The sequence below is a fragment of the Acipenser ruthenus genome, chromosome 13 (genome assembly GCF_902713425.1).
Source record: "Acipenser ruthenus chromosome 13, fAciRut3.2 maternal haplotype, whole genome shotgun sequence".
NCBI lineage: Eukaryota > Metazoa > Chordata > Actinopteri > Acipenseriformes > Acipenseridae > Acipenser > Acipenser ruthenus.
In genome coordinates, this window is record NC_081201.1 from 1,050,104 (window position 1) to 1,071,177 (window position 21,074).

At 44.6% G+C, this 21,074-nt stretch overlaps 2 protein-coding genes across 3 annotated transcripts; both read right to left on the reverse strand.

Annotated features, from left to right (window-relative positions):
- Positions 1 to 566: 566 nt before the first annotated feature.
- Positions 567 to 7,988, reverse strand: LOC117418388 (heme oxygenase 2). The gene is made up of 7 exons (XM_034031375.3): positions 7,896 to 7,988; positions 5,548 to 5,733; positions 5,049 to 5,168; positions 4,789 to 4,906; positions 3,723 to 4,214; positions 3,365 to 3,485; positions 567 to 3,169 (listed from the first exon to the last, which is right to left on the reverse strand). Exons 3-7 carry the CDS (start codon positions 5,141 to 5,143, stop codon positions 3,042 to 3,044), a joined length of 954 nt encoding a protein of 317 aa, XP_033887266.2. The 5' UTR covers positions 5,144 to 5,168; positions 5,548 to 5,733; positions 7,896 to 7,988; the 3' UTR covers positions 567 to 3,041.
- Positions 7,989 to 8,486: 498 nt separating this feature from the next.
- Positions 8,487 to 21,013, reverse strand: cfap70 (cilia and flagella associated protein 70). Of its 2 annotated transcripts, none has more exons than XM_034030637.3 (26): positions 20,754 to 21,013; positions 20,141 to 20,321; positions 19,479 to 19,577; positions 19,227 to 19,309; positions 18,678 to 18,854; positions 18,396 to 18,578; positions 18,172 to 18,266; positions 17,630 to 17,720; positions 16,981 to 17,115; positions 16,433 to 16,588; positions 15,792 to 15,881; positions 15,306 to 15,397; positions 14,923 to 14,983; positions 14,323 to 14,517; positions 13,838 to 13,969; positions 13,485 to 13,610; positions 13,225 to 13,358; positions 12,608 to 12,723; positions 11,687 to 11,893; positions 11,151 to 11,314; positions 10,430 to 10,582; positions 9,931 to 10,092; positions 9,694 to 9,783; positions 9,459 to 9,560; positions 8,838 to 8,885; positions 8,487 to 8,673 (listed from the first exon to the last, which is right to left on the reverse strand). In XM_034030637.3, the coding sequence occupies exons 1-26, from the start codon at positions 20,820 to 20,822 to the stop codon at positions 8,593 to 8,595; spliced, it is 3,222 nt and encodes a 1,073-aa protein (XP_033886528.3). In that variant the 5' UTR covers positions 20,823 to 21,013; the 3' UTR covers positions 8,487 to 8,592. The 2 variants fall into 2 exon arrangements, with proteins under 2 accessions (XP_033886528.3, XP_033886526.3); XM_034030635.3 differs by having other exon boundaries at positions 18,678 to 18,878.
- Between the last annotated feature and the right edge of the window lie 61 nt (positions 21,014 to 21,074).

Sequence of the window (21,074 nt, forward strand, 5' to 3'; positions counted from 1 at the left end):
GAATAACACCAAAAACTGCAGCCAGAATCAGGGTTGCATATGGTAGGTATAGAGGTGTCTACAGGTAATATAAATAAATTCAAATTGGAGTTATTTAATTCAGATCTGTTCTAACATCCTATAGTCCATGCAATAATGACAGAATAAAACACACACATATAATATATATATATATATATAGAGAGAGAGAGAGAGAGAGAGAGAGAGAGCTGCATTTGTGTATGTTGTTGGTAGTGAGAACACAATCCAGATGCTTCTCAAGAGGTAGAGTGTGATTTGGGTGTTTCATTGCCTTCTGCCCTTGTGTACACATACACGCATGTTCCAATTATAATAAAAATAAATCTATAATGGAATACTTCGGTCTTTCAATTGATTAATTCAACTGAGACCTGGGTTTGTCAAAGAAACAAACCCTCTTCTGACATGCATCCCGTAGCTTCTGAATTTCCTGTGTTAATTATTTTGAAAACCCTTGGTGAAATTTGTGATGTCTGCCAAGATAGTGACTGAACAGACGAGTTTTTAATATATACAGTTAAAAAAAAGACACACACACTGACAAATTGTGCATAAAAAGCAATATTAATTTTAATGTTGTAAAATAAAAACAGGATATTACTCTTAGGTTTACAAGCATTTCCTTGACCTTCATAAGCAGATTAGTCTAACATTTGCACAGAAAAACAGATTGTGATAATAATTGCATGATCTTCCAGTATTACAATGATATTGCACTCAAAGGAGGGTTTGTAACACACAGGTGGATGTTAAATTCAGCAGGGCCCTTAACAGGCCACACACTGGTATTGCAGTCAAGACCCGCTAAAAAGTAGTAACTGTTTCAACTGTTTTTTTGTTTGTTTTACCAGTAAGCCACCACAAGCTATGTTTAAAAAAAAAAACACACACACACTGGTGGTCAAACATGTTTGTGTCATTTGTTGGCAGCAGCGGCTGCTGATATTATGTAGTTTCTGCCCTCACTTTGAGTGCTAGCTTTTTGCATCACACTTTCCATTCCTACATTAGTGTATGTGTTTATATATATATATATATATATATATATATATATATATATATATATAATCATCCTGACTTTTCTAACACTGGGTAAAGTGCTGCAGTGAAATAAGTGAATTTTATAAATCTCTTTTAAAAATGCATAGCAATCTATTCGATGTAGTGCTGTTAATCACACAGAAAGGTATCGATAAGACTCTTTATTATTTCAGCCCAACTTTCCTTCTGTGCTTTGATACTGCTTGGGTTATATTGGCGTTTTTTACTTCTCGTCAGGTCCCCTATACCTGCTATATCTGATCGGCACCTGAATCCCACCAGCTGGGAAATGTAGTAGAGAAATGGGCATTTAAATTCCTACGAGTTACTTTGCTCACTTAGACAGTCTGTCTCGATACCAGGCACAGTGGCAAGCCGCACTCAATCATAGTGGTTGCCCATTGGCATGCACACGCAAAGCACTGCATATGTGTGGGTCAAAAACGGACCTGTTAACAATCTGCCCATAAGAAACAAACGCCTCGTTACAGAAGCCAAATGGAACTGAATTACACTACATATCTTCCACAGATTAGATTAAAACAAACAGCAGAAACTGCATATGCAGTACGATCTAGATATATTAAAGTTAATAGCAGACGGCACATTTCAGACATGTGCTGTAATACTACGTTAATACTAATACCACTGCAGACACTGCATAGGAAGCAAAGGTTACAGTGTGTGTTCATGCCACCTGCGGTCACTGCTAAACAATAGAGAACAGTACATAGTTTCCATTTAAATCATTTTACACAAACAAAACTACATCCGTTCAACTGAGGTTTTTAGTTTTTTCTTTCCTACCAAGAGTTGCAGCTTTAAACCCGTCCCCTATAAAGGACATCTGTTCCTATTCTATGGCGTCACAAGGACCTGCTTTCAGTTACACTGTGTGTGTGTGTGTGCGCGCTCCCTGGCCTGGATGGATAGGCTTGTTCACTGACAGGAATGCCAGGTCAAACCGTACATTCTGAAGAGCTGGTTGCACGAATCCCATGACAAAATCAATGTCGCTCAATTTAGATAAAAGTACAAATCTTCAAATCTTCTGCTCACAAAACAGTGACGGGCAGTGTTGTGTGATGCTGTCAGTTGATGTGTGATGGGCAGTGTTGTGTGATGCTGTCGGGTTGATGTGTGACGGGCAGTGTTGTGTGATGCTGTCGGGTTGATGTGTGACGGGCAGTGTTGTGTGATGCTGTCGGGTTGATGTGTGACGGGCAGTGTTGTGTGATGCACTGCCGTTATGGACTCTACGCTGTCGGTGAGATGAGGTTAACAGCTCTATAACCACGGGTGCAGACGAGCCCGGATCTTTTGCACAGTGGTTAAGACGCTCGCTTGCGGTGTTGAGGCGTCAGTCCGCACCCAGCCTCCGTCCTGTTACAGATATATAAATGGTGAAATCAAGATGCATAGAATTGTGTCAAGTCTTACAACAGTGCTATAATAATTAAACTATTTTGAAATGTGTTGCACAGTGACCATAGCTAGACCCCTCCTAGTGTGGTTAGTCCAGTGAGGGTACATGTCTGGGTAACTGGGTTTCAGTATTTCAAGGAATGGCTTTTATCTGATACAACACTCCCACGCACACAGAAGGAATCACACAGTTTCAGAGAAAAAAGAAAGAAAACAGATCCCACAGGGTACAAATCAGTCACTAAACACAAAATACAAATACTAGCTGAACAAAACAGACAATTCCAGTACAGTATACTCCAACTCCAACCCATTAAAAAAAAAAAAAAAAAAAAAAAAAGAACAGCAGTGAATTTATCTGTACCAGCAACGACTAAAATAATTGCAGATTTTAAAAAAGAAATGAAAGAGAAAGGACTTGGCATAAGCGGCTCATTTTCTCAACACCACATTGTCATCTACTGTGACTCAGGAAGGGTTAGGCAGAGCATTGGGTCAGGAGGGAGGGGCGTCGCTATGGTTACAGAATCCAGTCTTTAGGCCACGCCTTCCAATCACATCAGGTACCAAGCAGCAACGCCTGCTAGCAGGGCAATGCAGGCAGACATTATGACCTGCCCGGTGGGGTGTCTCAGCACTGCCATGGCCATGTGGCAGACACAGGCAGAGCCACCGCCAGCAGCTGGGGGAAAAAGATGGGAAATAACAATGAGAAAAAAACACGCGCGCGCAAGCACAAAGGGGCAGAAACACAGATGTTTTGATTAGTCTATTAATCAGCACAGTTTATGAAGCCCATAGTCTAAAGTGTGTGATGCGTTGCTGCTCTCTGTATTGAAATGCATATGAACGAGGCTTCAGTCAAGCTGACACATACCTGTTTTTGCAGCGTAGTAGGGGCATTTACTGAGGTCCCCTTTCCCGTCGTACTCCGGCAGACCCCCATCCAGCACCTCGTCCTTTATAGTCTTCCCAACTCTTTCCAGCTCGTTGAAAATCTGTTGGCATTTAGAAATCAAGTTTAGAAATCCTGGACATTCACATGTTTTGTTAAAACTGAGATCTTATTCAGCACTGACTAATACTCAGGTTTAGCTGCTGCTTAACTGTGGTTTTGAAGATCCTGATTCGAAGCCTACAATCTTTCAATACTCACTCGCATTTTCTTAATGGTTTATTGACACCATATCTAGCGGCCGGAGTACTCAGTTTAGCTTTCTTTAATGCCAGCCTACCTCCATGTTGAAGCCGAAGGCGCGGTTGGCCTCCTCCACGATCCTGAGCTTGGTCTCCTGGTCGAGGTCCAGGTCGTTCATCCTGCTGCGGTACAGCTGCTTGAACTCCTTGGCGCTGCTGATGTTGTCGAAGGTGTAGAACTGGACCCCCTCTCCGGTGCTGGGCAGCTTCAGTGCCCGCTGGGCCACCTTCTTTAGCACCTGGCCCCCGGACAGGTCCCCCATGTAGCGGGTGTACGCGTGGGCCACCAGCAGCTCCGGCTCGCTGCGCCCCACCTCGTGGATTCGGTCTACGTATTTCCGTGTGGCCTCTGAGAGCTGCACCACCGCCTGCCAGTTCTCTCCGTAGAAGAACTCCAGGTCTTTGGCCAGCGCCTCCCGTCTGTGCAGCTCCTCTGGGAAGTAGAGCGGGGCGAACTGGGGCTGATCCCTGTTCCCATCCATCTCCTCCTCCAGGGCAGAGTATGTGAAGTACAGGGCCACCGTCCCCAGCTGCCGGGACAGGAGAGACCAAACTGAGCCCTGGCTATCCAACACTCAACAGTGCGAACAACTGTCATTACTTACTACATTTCTTTTAGTATTTATAAATGAATTTTAACTAATTTTGTTGTGGATGCGATGTGAAAGCCAGATAGTGAAAATAAAGAGGGGTCAGTGCTGTGTTTAGAACTGTATTACTATCACTGATCCTGGGAGCTGCTGCTCATTAACCCTCTCTTCACTAACACGGGCAGTGTTTAGGGAAACACAATCCAGACTGCCGTATACCACCGAGAAGCTGAATCCTCTTAAGTGCAGATTAACCTCAGAGACTTCTTAGCTGCTAGTGGCTTAGAGGCTGCTTCTTATTATAGTTATTAAAAAGAGGCATCGGCACTCTAATACTGTCACACCCACAGATGCATGCGTACCTATCAGCATGTGGATGAGATTTACACTTCCAAACTCAACGGAAACGTTTTCTTTTACACAAAGAAATGTTTCTGCTTCCTATTCATGTGTTGGGCAAATTTGTCCACACAGTGTAGGAGTTACACACACACGCACACACGCACGCACTCACCTTAAAGAGCTCCTTCCTGATGTGGCCTTTCAGGAAGTCCTTGACAAACTGCGTGTTCTCAGCCTTGTCGTGAGCCTCCACAGTCCCTGCCTTCAGCAGCTCGGACAGGTCACTGGGGCTGCGGGAGACAACGTGGTCAGCACTGCAGTGACCGTGCACGCACACGCACTCTATAAAGACCGCACAGCTACAGCGATAGAGCATATTAAATGATAATGTAACTGAAATACTGATAACACAGTTCTGAGGCTGAACCTCACCTGACACCATCATCGTGCTCCTTCTCGTACACAACGTCACCCCCGTCCTGCACGGTCTCCTCCTGCCCAGGCTCCTCTGCTTTCAATGCAGGCATGGCTGCGGAGATTCAGTCTCTCAGTCTGTAATAGAAACACCTCTCCCTGCATGTTACTGTATACTGTAATCATGCACAGCCTCAGATCTCCATGCAATACAAATGAAGACAGAGCATGCGATCTGGGCTGCAACGTGGTGTGCTGATCACTGTAAAAATCTGTTAGCTCATCTGCAGTCAAACAATACAAGACTTACTCAAAGAAACAGAAGGGGAGATGTGTACCTTACTTAATATGAGAAGTCCCTCCCTCCCTTTTAACACAGAAATGAAAGTTTAGACTGAAGCAAGCTTTCACTGGATCTGATCTTGTTAACACAGTCTTTGCCCCCGACTGACTGATATGGATTGATCACATGTGGACGCTGCTCAAAGTGCAGCTGTGTTTGACGATGACAACATACCTTTATTGCTTGGTTAACACGGAGGAGCTGACTCAGTAGGATTCTTGCAGGCCTGTCTTTTCCTCGCTCGCTCTCTCTCTCCGTCTGTCTCTGTGCACTATTCCACCTCTAGGCAGTTTGTTGTTACTCTGTCTCTCAAAGTCTGACTCAGCACAGCAGGACAGCTTGGGGACAATGCACTTCACTCTGTGCAAAAAAATATGAAAGAGGGCAGTCGTGAAAGGGGACAAAACACACACACACACACACACACACTCGACGCTTTTCTGGGGGTTACATGGTGAAGCACTGAACAAACGGCTGCATTGTTGGACAGATGGAGAGTTCAGGGCTCAGTGCTCTTCTGATGCAACTAAACTGCTGGAAATGAAAGCACTGCTCAGGAACGAGGAGTTAAATTCATACAGACCCCCATTTAACATTTCCACAGACATTATCCAGCATTTTCAAAGGACCTATTAAGAGTACACCGCTTCAAATCAGTGTGTCGTCTTTTTTTTTTTTTTTTTATTAACAGCATTACAGAAATTCCCCTGCAAAATGAATAGTTTTTAAGGAAGTCACAAACGCTTTCCGGTGATAAATACAGAAGGGCAATGATTATGCGAGAGATGTCAAACAAACAGCTCCTACAGCATAGCATTAGTTCATTGCTTCTCACCCTTTTTTCAATGTAGGGACCACCTTGGGGTTGGATTTTTCCCATGGATCACTTGCCATGCATTTATTTCACAAGAGCATTTTGAAACTAATTTGTAGGCTTATATGTAGAAGTACATGTAGAAAGTAAAGTATTTACTGGGATGCAGTAAATGTAAATACCAGTGCTGGTCCCGCAACATTTCTAACGCAACATGGGCAGATCCCCCCCACCCCTCCCCTAGTTTTTTCACTGAGCAGTGAATACAAGCAGTAGAACCCTCACAAATTATAAATATGTGCATTTACGGCAATATATATTAATTTATAAACACAACCGTAATAAAATTAAATTAAATAAAAACAGATAAAGCGGAAAAATACAGCCTACATACATATCTTATTATTTATAATGTGGTTAAAGCGTTTGTTGTGTTGCTTAGTAATACACTGTAGTAGCACAACGTGTCTCTGTAGAAATGTTTTGTTGCAAGCGCTGCGTGATGTATTTTGGGAGTTGTTTGCAGACCCCCTGGAGTTTAGTCACGGGCCACAGGCTGGGAACCGCTGCAGTCGATGAAAAGCAAGGAGTGCCCCAGCATTACGGAGTGGAAATGTGTTTATAGTTTAAGATGTGAATATTTACGATTTTGCTGGTTACAAAGATTCCCATCGTGTTAAAGTTTGCATTTTTAAAATGAGTACACAGCGGGTTTTTGTGCTACTGGTACTTTTTATTTATTCACAACTGTGTTATCACCCTTCCGCCTTGCGCACAATTAATTTTGTAAAATGAAAGCGGAACTCCCTTACAAAATAAAATGTTTTCAATAAAAAAAAAATGCATTCGTTTTATTTTGATCATGCTGCCCTCTTACACTGCGAATCCTGAATAGATGTGATACACGGCTCTCCTTCAATTACCATATGCTCCAGAATAAAAGTTTGTTTGGAAGGAATCACAAATAAGACGTTTACTGTTCGACAACAAATGTAATTACAAGGGAGTTGTGAGCCGCTGCATACGCCTCGTCTGCTCTCGTTTTATATATATATAAATATATATTCTATATTTTATGTAGTACACTGCTTCACAGCTGAAGACCTCAGATTTCGGAAATATCCACCACCGTTTATACCCTAGAGGCAGAGGTATTGCAGTACATACAACATTACATAGATACTGTGGCAGGCCATTTTAAGAAAAGAAAAAACGTCATCTCAGTCGATAAAATCATCTAGCGCACTATTATTATAAAACCACAAAGCCCCTTCAGCACCAAACTCACAACGTGTCTCCTGGCACGGACAGATAATAATTATTTACACAGTCACAATAAACCGTGCAACGGATCTAAACATAACAACAGCAAGCGACAGTTTAACGTAAAGCTAAACCTGCTTGGATAATGCTATTATTTTCGTATATCATCACCGGTAATGCAATTTTTTTTTTCCCCCGAATGATAAGAATAGAAACATGAATAAGCTAATTGTAATACAACAATGCCTCCGCTAGTACTGTCAATGTCAAAGCGGTTTAAAGTGAAAAGATACTGCATTTTTTAAAAATATGCCCTTTTCTTGAAAATGAGAATCCGTAGTGATATAATACCAGAAAGCAACTGCTTTGCTTATATACCCAAAGGATTATTTCGGATGAGACAGCTAGCTGTCTATGTATTTGACGTGCTAAAGCATTACTGTACCTTGCTTCCTTTCGCAAACGCAGTGCAACGCTTTCTTGCTTTTTGTTGCTCAACTCGCTCTGAAGAAGGAAGTGACCTCACACAGCAACACGCCACATGACTCGTTTACACGTTTTATGTGCATAGTGTTCTTTCGTGCAATTAAATAAACAATGAAATAGATAAAGTCGCTTTATTATACGCAGGCACTGACTGGATAGTCAATTTAGTGTGTTTGTTTTATGGTCATTATAAATGCATTCCCTTGATTTTGACAAATATTCTCCCAACTTTCACCATACACCCCTTGGGTCCTATAGACCTTTCATATTGCATTTGGGGTTATAATTCTGTATACTGTTGCTTTTTCATATACATTTTAACCTATAGATCAATGTTTTCTGAAAGACAGGAACAAAACTGTACTGTATAAACAAACACACAGACAAACCAAAAAAAACTCCAGTGCTGTCCAATCTTTATGCATAATAATAATAATAATAATAATAATAATAACTACTACTACAACTCAAGAAAGACGACATTATATCCAGCCAAAAAAATCACATAGATATTCTTTATTAAAATATAAACAGGTGTGCTTTTGTTAAAAAAAAAAAAAAAAAAAGCACAAAGAAATATGAAGCTGTCCTTGCTGCTGCAGGCAGAAACACTTAAAATATAACGCTGCAGTGCAGCAGGAGGGAGAGGAGGCTGTTCAGAACGCAGGGTTTCCAAAACCGACGCGCTGCTGCAGGGCATGGATCTCCTGCAGAAGAGCTTCGCTCTTCAGCTTTAACTGTGGGAGAGGAGACAGGGGCTCATTACCCGAGGATCACACTCCGGTAACCACAAGTAATTCAAAAAGCACTGTTTGGTGTCTTTACTGCAATCTTCCAAACAGGGAGTTATAAACGGATACGATTTGCAGGGAGTTACAAAGCAACACCTTGAAGAACCAACCTTGACAGCATATTTATAACTCTGTTCTGCTTCCAGCTGCCTGCCAGTCTGAAATGAAAAGGGAAAAAGTAAATACATTGAGCTGTGTGCTGTGCTCATGTTGTGTGTAAACTCAGTGCTGCGGATGCATTACTGAGGGCACAGCACAGAGACGGAGTGTGTGCTAAGAGACAGTAGCACCACTAGAGACGGTGGGGCACTTCTCATCGTGGATTATTTTGCTCACAGAACAGAAGTTTCCTCACTATAAACACCCAAAATACATTCATATTATCTTCAACTTTATTGTCTTAACTGTAGTAGCAAAGGATCAGCAGTAGGTTGGATAAAGAGTGCATAAGGCAGGGCTAGGGCTACCATATGTATTCTAGGACATTTTGTGACAGTTCAGGCTTTTCAACTCAGTTACACCCCAATGCTTTCTCAGTGCAGTCCTGCTGTGAAAGGTACCTGAGACAGGTAAACCGTACCAGAATGCATTGGGATGCAAGTTGAAAAGCCTGAAGTGTCACAAACTGGATGCTCACCTGGAGACACATGAGGGACAGGTAGCCCCACACCTCTGGATGCTCACCTGGAGACACACGAGGGACAGGTAGCCCCACACCTCTGAATGCTCACCTGGAGACACACGAGGGACAGGTAGCCCCACACCTCTGGGTTTCTGTTGTTCAGGATGTTCGCCTCCGCGAGAGCGTCCTCTGCCTCCGTCAGCTCCCCAAGCTGAAACCAGACAAGCAGTTCAGAGACCATGCAGCATTTTCTGTAAAGCCGAGAGCTCCATGTGCCAAGGCCAGTCTGCAGAGAGACATTATTGCATGCCAGGGCTATGCTTGCCATGCTGACGGTACTTTACCCTGTAGCAGGCGGTCCCGAGGCCCAGCCAGGACAGGCAGGAGGGGGAGTTTTTGCAGGCGCGCAGGAAGGTGAGTTTCGCCTTCTCAAACTGAACGGGCAAAGGAGAGAGGAGTTAGACAGAAACACGGAACCCGCCTCGTCCACAATCCATTCATCTGTTATATCTAAACACGTTTTCAGTCGGCGTACGCCCGCTTTCAAGACTGCTGCTGTTTTAGCTTGCTTGTTTCTTCACCTGGTCCTCCTGCAGATAGATGGTGCCCAGCCTCAGGTAGACAGGGTGCATCTCAGAGGCGTCTGTCACAAAGTCCAGGTTGCGCCTGTAGCACTCCCTGGCCTCGTGGAAGTCCCTGCGCATGTAGTGGAGGTGCCCGATGAGAGCCCACACGTCCGGGTTCTGGAGGAAAGCAAGGCTATTTGTGAACAGCTTACGATTGAAACCACTGGTGGCCATTGATAGTTTTTACAGTAGGCCTTATGGATGGATCAATGGGTTATTAATTTGCTTCTGCAGTGCATTCCGTTATAATTGGTTTACAGCGGTATACTATAGTAAAAGCCCAGTAAAGTGTGTTTAAGCTCAGTAAAAGCAAAGTGTAAAGCACAGGTAAGCATGGTAAATCACAGATGGCAAAGTCTGGTTAAGCACGGTAACTATCAGTAAATGCATTGTGTAATAATCCTGTGAAAAGCCTGGTAAATAGCAGAATAATAAGCATGGCAATGTGGGTTACCTCCTGATTGACATGCAGTGCCTCCTGTAGGTTCTGGTCTGCACTGTCGAAGTCGCGCCTCTGGAGGTGGAGCCTGGCTAGAGCCAAGTAATAGGAGCAGCTGGTCCCTCCCTCTGGAGACAGCAGGTCCTGGGCCAGGGCTCGCTGGGCAAACTGAGACACAGCCAGGGCCAGAGAGGGAGCCCCATTAAAAACCGTACACAGCTCATCGACTGTGTGCCAACATGGTTTGTTTTTTTTCTTTGCTAAATGGAATTGGGCCCAATTATATGAATAGGTTCTTTTTGGGTCCTCATTGAAAAAAATGGGGGCCCTTATGTACTGATGGTGTCTCTCTATCCATGATCTGTCTGTCACTGTGAACACAGTAACTGCCATCACTGTGCAAACAATGCTGTCAAGCAGACAAAGGTGTCGGCTAGTGCCGCTTTTATCAAAAGCGACATACAGAAATTAGAGTTAGGGTGAACTATGCATCAACTGTTGCTGCAGAGTCACTTCCAACCTCGTTTGTTTTATGTCTTATCCGAAGGACAGAGCACAAGGAGGTTAAGTGACTTGCTCAGGGTCACACATAGTGAGTCAGTGGCTGAGCTAAGACTGAACTTGGAAGCTCCTGGTAACAAGCCCCTTTCTTCAAGCCTCCAGTGTACCAGTGGTGTTAGAAGTGAACTGTAGGAACCCTGTGTGTAAGGGCCAGTGTTTCTGGCAGCTTGCTGACCTGTAGGGCATTGGCCTGGAGCAGGAACTTGGCTGCCTCCATGTAGATAGTGTTGTTGTGACCGGGGGCGTTCTCGCAGGGTTTCAGCACAGCGGGCTCAGGCTGTGACACTGCTGCTGTCTGCTCAGCCTCACTGACCACACTCTCAGCTTCCACCTCCACGTCTGCAACACAAAGCAAGTTTACTGACCCGGGAACCTGTACCGCTCAAGAGAATAAATCTACCAGGGTGGAATGCAAACCAACTGGACTGTCAACAAGGCCTGGTTTCTTATTAAGTAGAGTGAACAGACAGCAGCCTGCTGGAGAAGAGATATGAAGAAATTATATTATTTTAGGGTAATGCTGAATACTGCTTGTGGTGACGCAGCAGCAGCTATGTATACTAAACACCAGCTTTGGAAGGTCCATTGGAGCAAGTGTGACTGACGTTAATGAAAACAACCTGCACAAAGATAGTGGTGTCCAATGCAAATTAACAGCGGAAGCAGTAGGCGGATCTGGGTACTCCAAAAAAAAAACCCTTGAACCCTCACCTCTCTCCTCCCGCTCGGTCACTGGAACCCCCTCCTCAGACACTGTGGCCCCCTCCTGCAGCTGTGTGGATTTGCCCTCGCTCGGAAGGGGCTCCCCCACAGCCTGGGTCACGCTCCCCTCCCCTGCCTCCGCCTTCATCCATTTAGCAGCTTCCAGAAACGCCATCTCTGCCCGGATCTCATTCCCCTGCGCCTCACTGTACAGCCCTGATGGTAATACAATGTTCTGGTTTATTTTTTGAAAATGTAATACTATTACACGTATATATTTATAAAACTATAATGATTACAGAACAAAGAGGACTGTTTAATGATTTAACTGAAATAAGTTGCACTTCAGTGAGGGTACAGTGCTGTATTACTTGGTTGCCTGTCTTGTATTCCTATCACAATAATTGTGGAACAAAATATGAATCATAAATAGGGGCCCTGCTACTGTATTTTAGTTGTACTGACAACGCTTTAGAGAAAACTCCTTTCTGACACTGCCCTTATTGAAGTTAATACTATGCATTTACTCTTATGTTAGAGTAAGGAGGCTGTGTGGTCCAGTGGTTAAAGAAAAGGGCTTGTAACCAGGAGGTCCCCAGTTCAAATCCCACCTCAGCCACTGACTCATTGTGTGACCCTGAGCAAGTCACTTAACCTCCTTGTACTCCGTCTTTCGGGTGAGACGTAATTGTAAATGACTCTGCATCTGATGCATAGTTCACACACCCTAGTCTCTGTAAGTCGCCTTGGATAAAGGCGTCTGCTAAATAAACAAATAATAATAACATATCTCTCTGTGCTTCGTGATGCTTTCCCTATGCTTTATTACACTTTGCTATGCTTTTACTGCAGTAAAACATCTATAAGGGTCCGAAGCCGCATGATCTTCTAGAAGGGTTTCTTTATTGCCCCCTGCCCTCCTCACCCTACCTAACATAGTCCAGGCCAGGACACTGCTCGGCTCCACACAGGTCCCGCTCTCAAAGAAAGTCTCAGCGTCCGCAAAGCAGCCTCGCATCTCAGCCAGGACTCCACAGAGCAGCAGGCTGCAGGGACACACAGCCAGGTGAGCTCCAGGGGTGGAAAGAAGACTCCTGCTGCATAGCAGTTTCATCCATTCCAAGTTTTAATACAATCTTGATTAGCCACAGTGTGTATAGGTAACAAGCTCAGGTGTGTCTTATAACATTTACTGTAAAACCAGGAATGACTCAAACTACTTATTTCCATCCCTGGAGTTCAGATGTATAGCAGTCTTATATCACAGTAGAGAGAGTGTAAGAGGAAAATATAGACATTATTACTGCTGGTTTCACAGCCCCAGATTGCGGTAATCTCAGACTACCTTGCCCTGGGTAACATTAGGTAGTCCCAGATTAGACTAAGGTTTTAAATCAGAAGCTTTGGATCAGAGACATTTTTGTGGCAGACAGCCAGAGACCTAGAGAGATTTCAGATCAGAGAGACATACAGGTACCCATGTCCAGCAGCTTTTCCTCTCTCTAGACCCCAGTGTAGAGTCCCGTGCGCTCTGTATCACTGCTCACCTGTGCAGGTGTCGCTGGTCAATGGCCACAGCATGGTGGAAGCAGTCCTCTGCCTTGGCGTGATCAGAGATGAGCAGGCAGAACGCACCATAGTCGAACCAGTGATCGGGGTTACTGCGGTCCCGCGCCAGTCTCTAGCAAACACAGGGTGCAATCAGAGATATCAAGACCAGGGGACACTGCCACACTGTCACTTGATTGCCAAAGTCTGGAACCCCTGTTTAGGAATGGAGAGATGATGACCCCACACCCCTCCATACCTCTTGGTAGTACATTGCAGCCAGCTCGTAGTCCTCATTGACCTCTGCCTCCCTGGCAAAGTGTTTGAGCTGAGCACAGTCTGTGAAGGGCTGGGTCTCCGTCTCAGGAACATCCACTGACAAAGTCTGCTGGGAAACAAGAGGAATTAAACAGGAGGAAAAAGAAAGATGGAAAGAAAGAAAGAAAGAAGGAACTATAAAAGGAAAGAAAGGAAAAAGAAAGAAAACAATAAAAAAGAAAGAAAGAAAGAAATAAGGACAGAAGGAAAACATAAGGAAAGAAACTAAACAGTTAAATCCCCTACCCACAGTGTCCCTCCCTCCCGGTCCCGTGTGACCTATTGGCTCCCCACCTTGTTCAGTGAGATGTGCATCTGATCCACCAGGAAGATGTAGAGCTGACTCAGGAAGGCCTGCAGCTCCTCCTGGCTGGGGAAGGTTGTGGTCTTGAGGAGTTTCTCTCGCACGATCCTTACCACTGAGTGCTGGACACACACACACACACACACACACACACACACACACACACACACACACACACACACAGGGGTTACACACAGCAGAGCATACGAAACAGGCAGAGATCCTACAATCGCATCAGCTGAATTCTTCATGTTGCTGTTTACTTGTCATAGCGTCCTTGGTGCAACACCCAATATAAGGCTTGTCCAAATCACATGATCCAAACCCTTATGGCTTTCAATACATAGCAATGTACATTGCTGTAACTGATGCCTGTTCCTCCGATCCTCCCAAGTAAGTCAGGTAGCATCCCCCCATGCTCACAGGGCTTCATCTCCATTAAAAAGCGAGCCTCCTTTACAGGACACTAGCCTACCTTGAGCTGCTCCTTGAAGGCGAAGTACTTCCCTGAGTAGTTGAGCTCTCCCAGCAGCTTGGCCTTGCGCTCCTCCTGTGCTGAGGGGTCGAGGGGCAGCTCCCCCTGCGCCAGGGCCCCTCCGAACAGCTCCTGGTACTGCTCCAGCACCAGGCCTGCCACACTTGCTACCTGCCCATGGAAATCCTTCACCGCCTGGGGGCACAAACACCAGAGTCAGAGGCTGCCCCGGGGGGGACTCTCCCCTAGGCCAGTGTTCATACCCCGGCTGAAGAAAGTGCAGGACTGGCAGCGGCAGAGTGTTATTACAGAAGAATGAGTGGAGGTTATTCAGCCCATCAGTGCTAGTTCCTAGCTAGTTAATCTCAAAGCTTGTCAAGTCTACATGGCTGGGTAACCCATTCCATACCCTCAGTGCTCTCTGTGTAAAGAAGTGCCTCCTACCCCCTGTCCTAATTCTCCACTTAATTTCCAACTGTGTATCCTCTTATTGTCTGTCAGTCCACAGGGATGAATTCAGTGCCCTTTGTGAAAAGTGAGGAGGTGATGGCATTGGAGACTGTTACCAGGGCTTCTCTGCCATCCCTTTCCCAAACTCACCTTCTCTGCCCCAGCTGTGCGGCGTGGTATAGCAGGCCTGGGAGGGATCAGCTCTGCTACCCTGCAAGAAACACAGACACGGGCGTTATTCTGTACAAGTGGGATTGCTGGGAGGAAGCAGCACTGCTGGATAGGGGTGTTTTTAGTACTGCTTATAATATCTGCTCGGATATGAAACTCAGAGCATCCGTTTAAACACCTGCAAGTTTATAACATTAAAAAAGGACAATGCAACACAGTCCAGATTAGACTCCATAAAATAATTAATCAAAAAATGCTACAATAATATATGAAAAAAAACAACAGTTCAAGAAGAACTGCAGCTCAGATTTAAGACCCTAAGATACAGACAGTCAGTCCAATAAGCCTTTGCTTGAAATTACCTCTTGGTGAGTTCCTCTGGCGGTCTCTTCCGCACCAGAGGTTTATCCAGAGCGACTTCAATCACGATGTATGAACCCGCCTCTGCGTACATCTAACATTGCACAGCGAGAGAAACAGATCAGGCATGTTCAACCAGAAATCCTCAACACCCAGAGGCAGGCTGAGTCACTGGCCAGGCATACTCAAACAGACAGCATGCTCAGGGAGCTCTTTACATTACGTAGAATAATTAACAATGTAATAACTATCAGTGTTTCCTGCTCTAACATGGTAACTGCTGGTGGAGTAAGTGTGTAACTACATGGAAACAGCCTGTGCCAGGGTGTGACCATGTGCAAAATGCTGTTCAAAAGGTAAATTCATGCCCTGTTCTCTACTGATACGAATTTGTTAATGAATCTTTCCTATGTATGACTGTGCTAATCCGTTCCATGTCCTAAATGCCCCAGTGTTTGTAAACACACTGCAGAGTTAAAGACCCATACCTGTCCTTCTGGATTCGGCGGTGCTATAGTTTCAAACTCGACCACGCTGTCCGACCCCTGCGGCTTCTGAACTAACGGCTGTATAGACAGCTCAAAGAAACAAGGAGAAGAAAAGAAATCATTAAAACGCAAACTGCGGTGAATGACAGGACAAGCAAACAGGTCTTATTTCAAAATGGTTTCCTAGTACAGTAGCTTGCAGTGCATTTGCATTTCACCAGGATCTTCCCATGCAGCACCTTTATTTACCATGCTTTCATAATGAATTGTGCTACTCTGCTATAGAGTTTTCTTAAACAATCATAAGTGTTTCATTCGTAAGCCAAAACACCAATTTTCATCTAATATTTGTTTATTTTTGTTTATTTATTTAGCAGACGCTTTTATACAAGGCGACTTACAGAGACTAGGGTGTGTGAACTATGCATCCACTGCAGAGTCACTTACAATTACATCTCACCCGAAAGACAGAGCACAAGGAGGTTAAGTGACTTGCTCAGGGTCAAACAGTAAGTCAGTGGCTGAGGAGGGATTTGAACCGGGGACCTCCTGGTTACAAGCCCTTTTCTTTAACCACTGGACCACACAGCCTCCTAGTAGCTGAGCAGCTATCCTGCTTTGTAAGTGGCCTGGTCCCTCACCTTTTTGGCATTATCCTTTGGCCCCTTGTCATCCTTGCTGATTTTGCCAGGGGCCCCTCTGAACTGTGAGGAGCCGATGGCAGTGGGCGCCGTCCCCCTGCCCGTTTGGCTTGCCTGCCGGAGGTACTCTTTAAGGATGCTGCCTTGTCGCTTCGTCTGCCGTATGAAAACAAAGAAAAAACAGTTCTGACGTTGTACATTTATCCTATTGACACGCCTTCCAAATCGGACTGCTATTAAATCAACACTGACCACAGATGACACCAGTTGTTGTTTTCTGTGGAACTGCAGAGATTGGAGACCCCCCAAATTTTTATGTCACAGAAAAAAAAATTATAATCTGTATCTTTAGAAATGAACATATATATATATATATATATATATATATATATATATATATATATATATATATATATATATATATATATATACACTGTATTTGATTTATATTAAAGTAAAGCCCATATGAAAAGATATATTCCAAACCCACCACAATCACAAAGCAGTTCCACTGAGGTTGTCACTGCAGGGGCTGGTGGAGAGCTCACCTTGGTGTACAGGTCTATCTCACTGAACGGTAGGATGTGATAGGCCCCCCGGATTCGTTTGACCCCGGGGTACAGCAGGGGCGCCATGTCCACGTATGCCACGCCGTGGAAAGAGATCTGAACATCCTCGTCACCCTGCACAGGGAGCAATACCAGGGGAAGACCATTAGTCTATTAGATACATCTTCCATTTATAACACAGAACAGAACCTGCAGTCCTACAGTGCTCCAGGTCTTTCTTTACAAAGACCCAGTTTAAAGACAACACTACAGATCTGTCAAGAATACCCCCTATTCACACACATTAGTATTTGGATACCCCAATTGTATTAGCCTAGATTTAAAGATATTAAAACAATAATACTGTTTTAAAAAAAAACAGCAATTGATAAAAATGACTTTGTTTTCAATACCTTAATTCATCTTCTGTATAGATATGTAATGACACATGTATTTTTTTTTAATTCCGTGTCTGTCTGTACATGGTAAACATGGCAACAGCCTTGACTTTGCATCAGTCTTCACCACACTTTTATCACACTCTCCCAGCCTCCTAGACGCTGTAAGCGTTCTGGATTGCATACTAAGGCAATGATGAGGGTCCCTCTGTATGCAGACGCACTGGTAACTGAAGAAAAACAATTCTCACCTTGGCTGCCTTCCCCTTGGTGGTGGTCGCCAAGGGAGCCCTCATGAACTCCACTGGCCAGTACCGGCAATCTGAAATCCGCTTCACCAGGCTGTGTAGAGCAGAGCGACACAGGAGAGAGGCAAGCTTGTACTGATTTGTAATTACTCTGAACAATGAGCAGCACTTGAGCAACACTGATCACCGGCAATTTGAATAATTGAGTTGCATAATAATAATAATAATAATAATAATAATAATAATAATAATAATAATAATCAGCATTGCGCATATTTTCTCATGGACCAAGTTTCTTAGAGTTATGGATGCAGCAATACAGAACTGAGTACTTTAAATTGTAATTTCATTTCAGGATTTCAGGCACCAGTAACACAAAGCATCTTATATATTTTTTGTTTTATTATTTGATTAGGTTATTGTACAGGATGATTGTTTGTTTGTTTGTTTGTTTGTTTTCTGTAAATTGTGAACCTCGTGCTCTGTGCTGCTCAGTCCACCAGCAATCTATAAAAACCTTTTCAATGAAAAAGGGTGCAGCTTACCAGGCCTGGCTAGCGGGGTCCATGAAGAAGCGTCTCTCGGTATCCCAGCTCACCCTCTTCTTGGTGCTCTCTGCCTCTGCGCGGAACTCCCTGTACTGCAACCCAGCACAAAGCACACACAGTGAGGGACTGACTCACCACCCCAAACTCCTGCTGAGCTGTCTTAATAAAGCACAAGGAGATATTTCAAATACTGATGCACTCTCCCTTCAATTACTGGTTACCTCAGGGCCGGACAGCTCCCCGTCCTCTCCCTCGGCTGGCCCCTCCTCGATGAAGGAGGCAGGGATGTATTGGGCCCCTGGTGCCAGGATCAGCCCGCTCGTCCACTTCTTTGGCCTGGGCACAGGCTCCCTCTCTCCCCCTGTCTTCAGGACTCCGCTGGGGAAGAACAGCAGCTGCTCTTTCTATGGGAAAGAAACGTTTTTAATGTAATAAAACACATCAGATAACGCATGGGATGCATTTATTAAGGACGGAGAGCTGTTCGGAGTGAGACTCTTTACCTCAAGCGAGACTGGCACCTGCAGACAGGCCATGTAGCTGAACTGCGGCCCCGTCGTGCTCCACACTTCAGGCACGGAGTACGCCGTTTCCACAGAAACCCTGAACAGGTTGGAGTCCGCGAGCTGAGCATCTGACAGCAGGGCGTCCGGGACTGACACAGCTACCTCCAGGATAGACTGCGAGGGGCACAGCACATTAACCTGATATATGCAGCAAGAGTGTCAGAAAATGCATGGTCCACAATGTTCAGTTAGCTAATGCATAGCCCACCCACAATCCCACAGAACCAATTCCAGAGCTGTGTGGAACAGTGGGTTAATGCACTAGCCTTTCACCTCCAGTGGTCTGGGTTCAAATTGGGATTAAGTCTCAACTTGACCTCAATGAAACCCCAACTGAACAGTAGTCTACATCACAAAACCACACCACAACTTGGCTATCAAAGTCAAACCAAGTACTGGATCTGGATCTATGTAGAACAGGCTAGCCCGTCCCTCCCCAGTAATAGCGTTTATAAGTCAGTGAATGTGATCCCTCAGGTCCCTTACCTTGCTCCCTTCAGTCGTGCTGGTTTCAGTCGGGGAGCCTGGAGCAGGGTGCAGGGTGACAGTGGTTGTGAATGTGTGTTGACCTACAGTTCGAAAAACAGAGCAGGGAAAAAAAAAAAAAGAACACAGTAAAACATTCTTTCACCAGCATGCTGTGATTGTAGGTGCTGTGCTGTCAAGGGATATATAGACCAGTACTAGGACTGTAAACCACCCAGCTCCCAAAGGAGAACCCATGCGTTCTGCACCCACCCTGCAACAGAGGCAGCAGGTCCACAACAGCTTGGCCCAAAGTAATCGTCTTCTCTTCCTTCTGCTTCTTCTCCTTTGGCAGGATTTCAACGAGGGTCACTGGAGAGAAAAGGAATAACACAAGAAATGCTGTAAAGTGGCAATGTAAGCTCCTCTAAACGTCCCAGTAAAAAACTTAAGAACTCGTTTTAATGATGACTCTCCTCACCTGGCCCGTCACAGCTGTCAAGTCAAGGCACAATCTTTTCAACCCCAAAGACGCACTGTGTATACTCACAGATGAGAGGTTTGAGACGCACTGTGTATACTCACAGATGACAGGTTTGAGACGCACTGTGTATACTCACAGATGACAGGTTTGAGATGCACTGTGTATACTCACAGATGAGAGGTTTGAGACGCACTGTGTATACTCACAGATGACAGGTTTGAGACGCACTGTGTATACTCACAGATGAGAGGTTTGAGACGCACTGTGTATACTCACAGATGAGAGGTTTGAGACGCACTGTGTATACTCACAGATGACAGGTTTGAGACGCACTGTGTATACTCACAGATGACAGGTTTGAGACGCACTGTGTATACTCACAGATGACAGGTTTGAGATGCACTGTGTATACTCACAGATGACAGGTTTGAGACGCACTGTGTATACTCACAGATGACAGGTTTGTGTGCCAGGTCATCGAGCGTGTTGAGCCCCTCCGAGCAGTCGAACCTGCAGGTGAAGTTGAACTCGACACCCTGTTCTGCAGACTGCTCAAGCTTTGGGGAGTCCCCCAGCACCGCGGTGTTGAACTCGACCCGGACATTCAGCAAGGATTCTGCTTTTGAGCCTTTCTGCAACAGAAGACAGAGACAAGGTTAAGTCTATAGAAAGTGAAACTGGTTACATTAAGAATTTATTTTGTGCGGAATCAGCTGCCTTCGTGCCGGTAAAAATCCTACTGGTAGTCACATCTGCCTAAATTAAATGGGGGAACTCTGTGGATAGTCAATGTTAGCCCCTCACAGATTGCACTGTTTAATTACAGCACGTAGTAGATCGCACTGAATATCATTGCATTTCATTTTATAGGATTGTTGTCAATAATAATCTCTATAAATTGATAGTATTTGAAACTTTACTTTCGTGGAACATTTTGAAAACTTTCCGTTTGACCAGCGCCACATAGGCTACGTTACAGCAATAATAATAATAATAATAATAATAATAATAATAATAATAATAACTGTTTAAACAATTACAAATAAAAAACACACGATTCTTACCAGGTTTGTGCCTCGCAGAACAGTGATCTGCACCGGCATTGTCTCTCGAACTGCAATACACGGCTCCATATTTAAAATATAACAGAATTATTTTGAACGCACTGAGTGATATTACTAAAGGAATATTTTTTTGTTGTCAAAATCCAAAGGCTACCCCCCGACGCTGCCGAACCGTCGTTTGTTTACCCGGTTCGGTGATTCGGTTGAACCGGCTGCAGGATTCTGTAAAAAACGCGACTCCTGTTACCATGGTTTCTCATCGCGAGATCTTGCAACACTCAACACGCGCAACAGACGTAAGTCTTAACGAGATCGGATTAT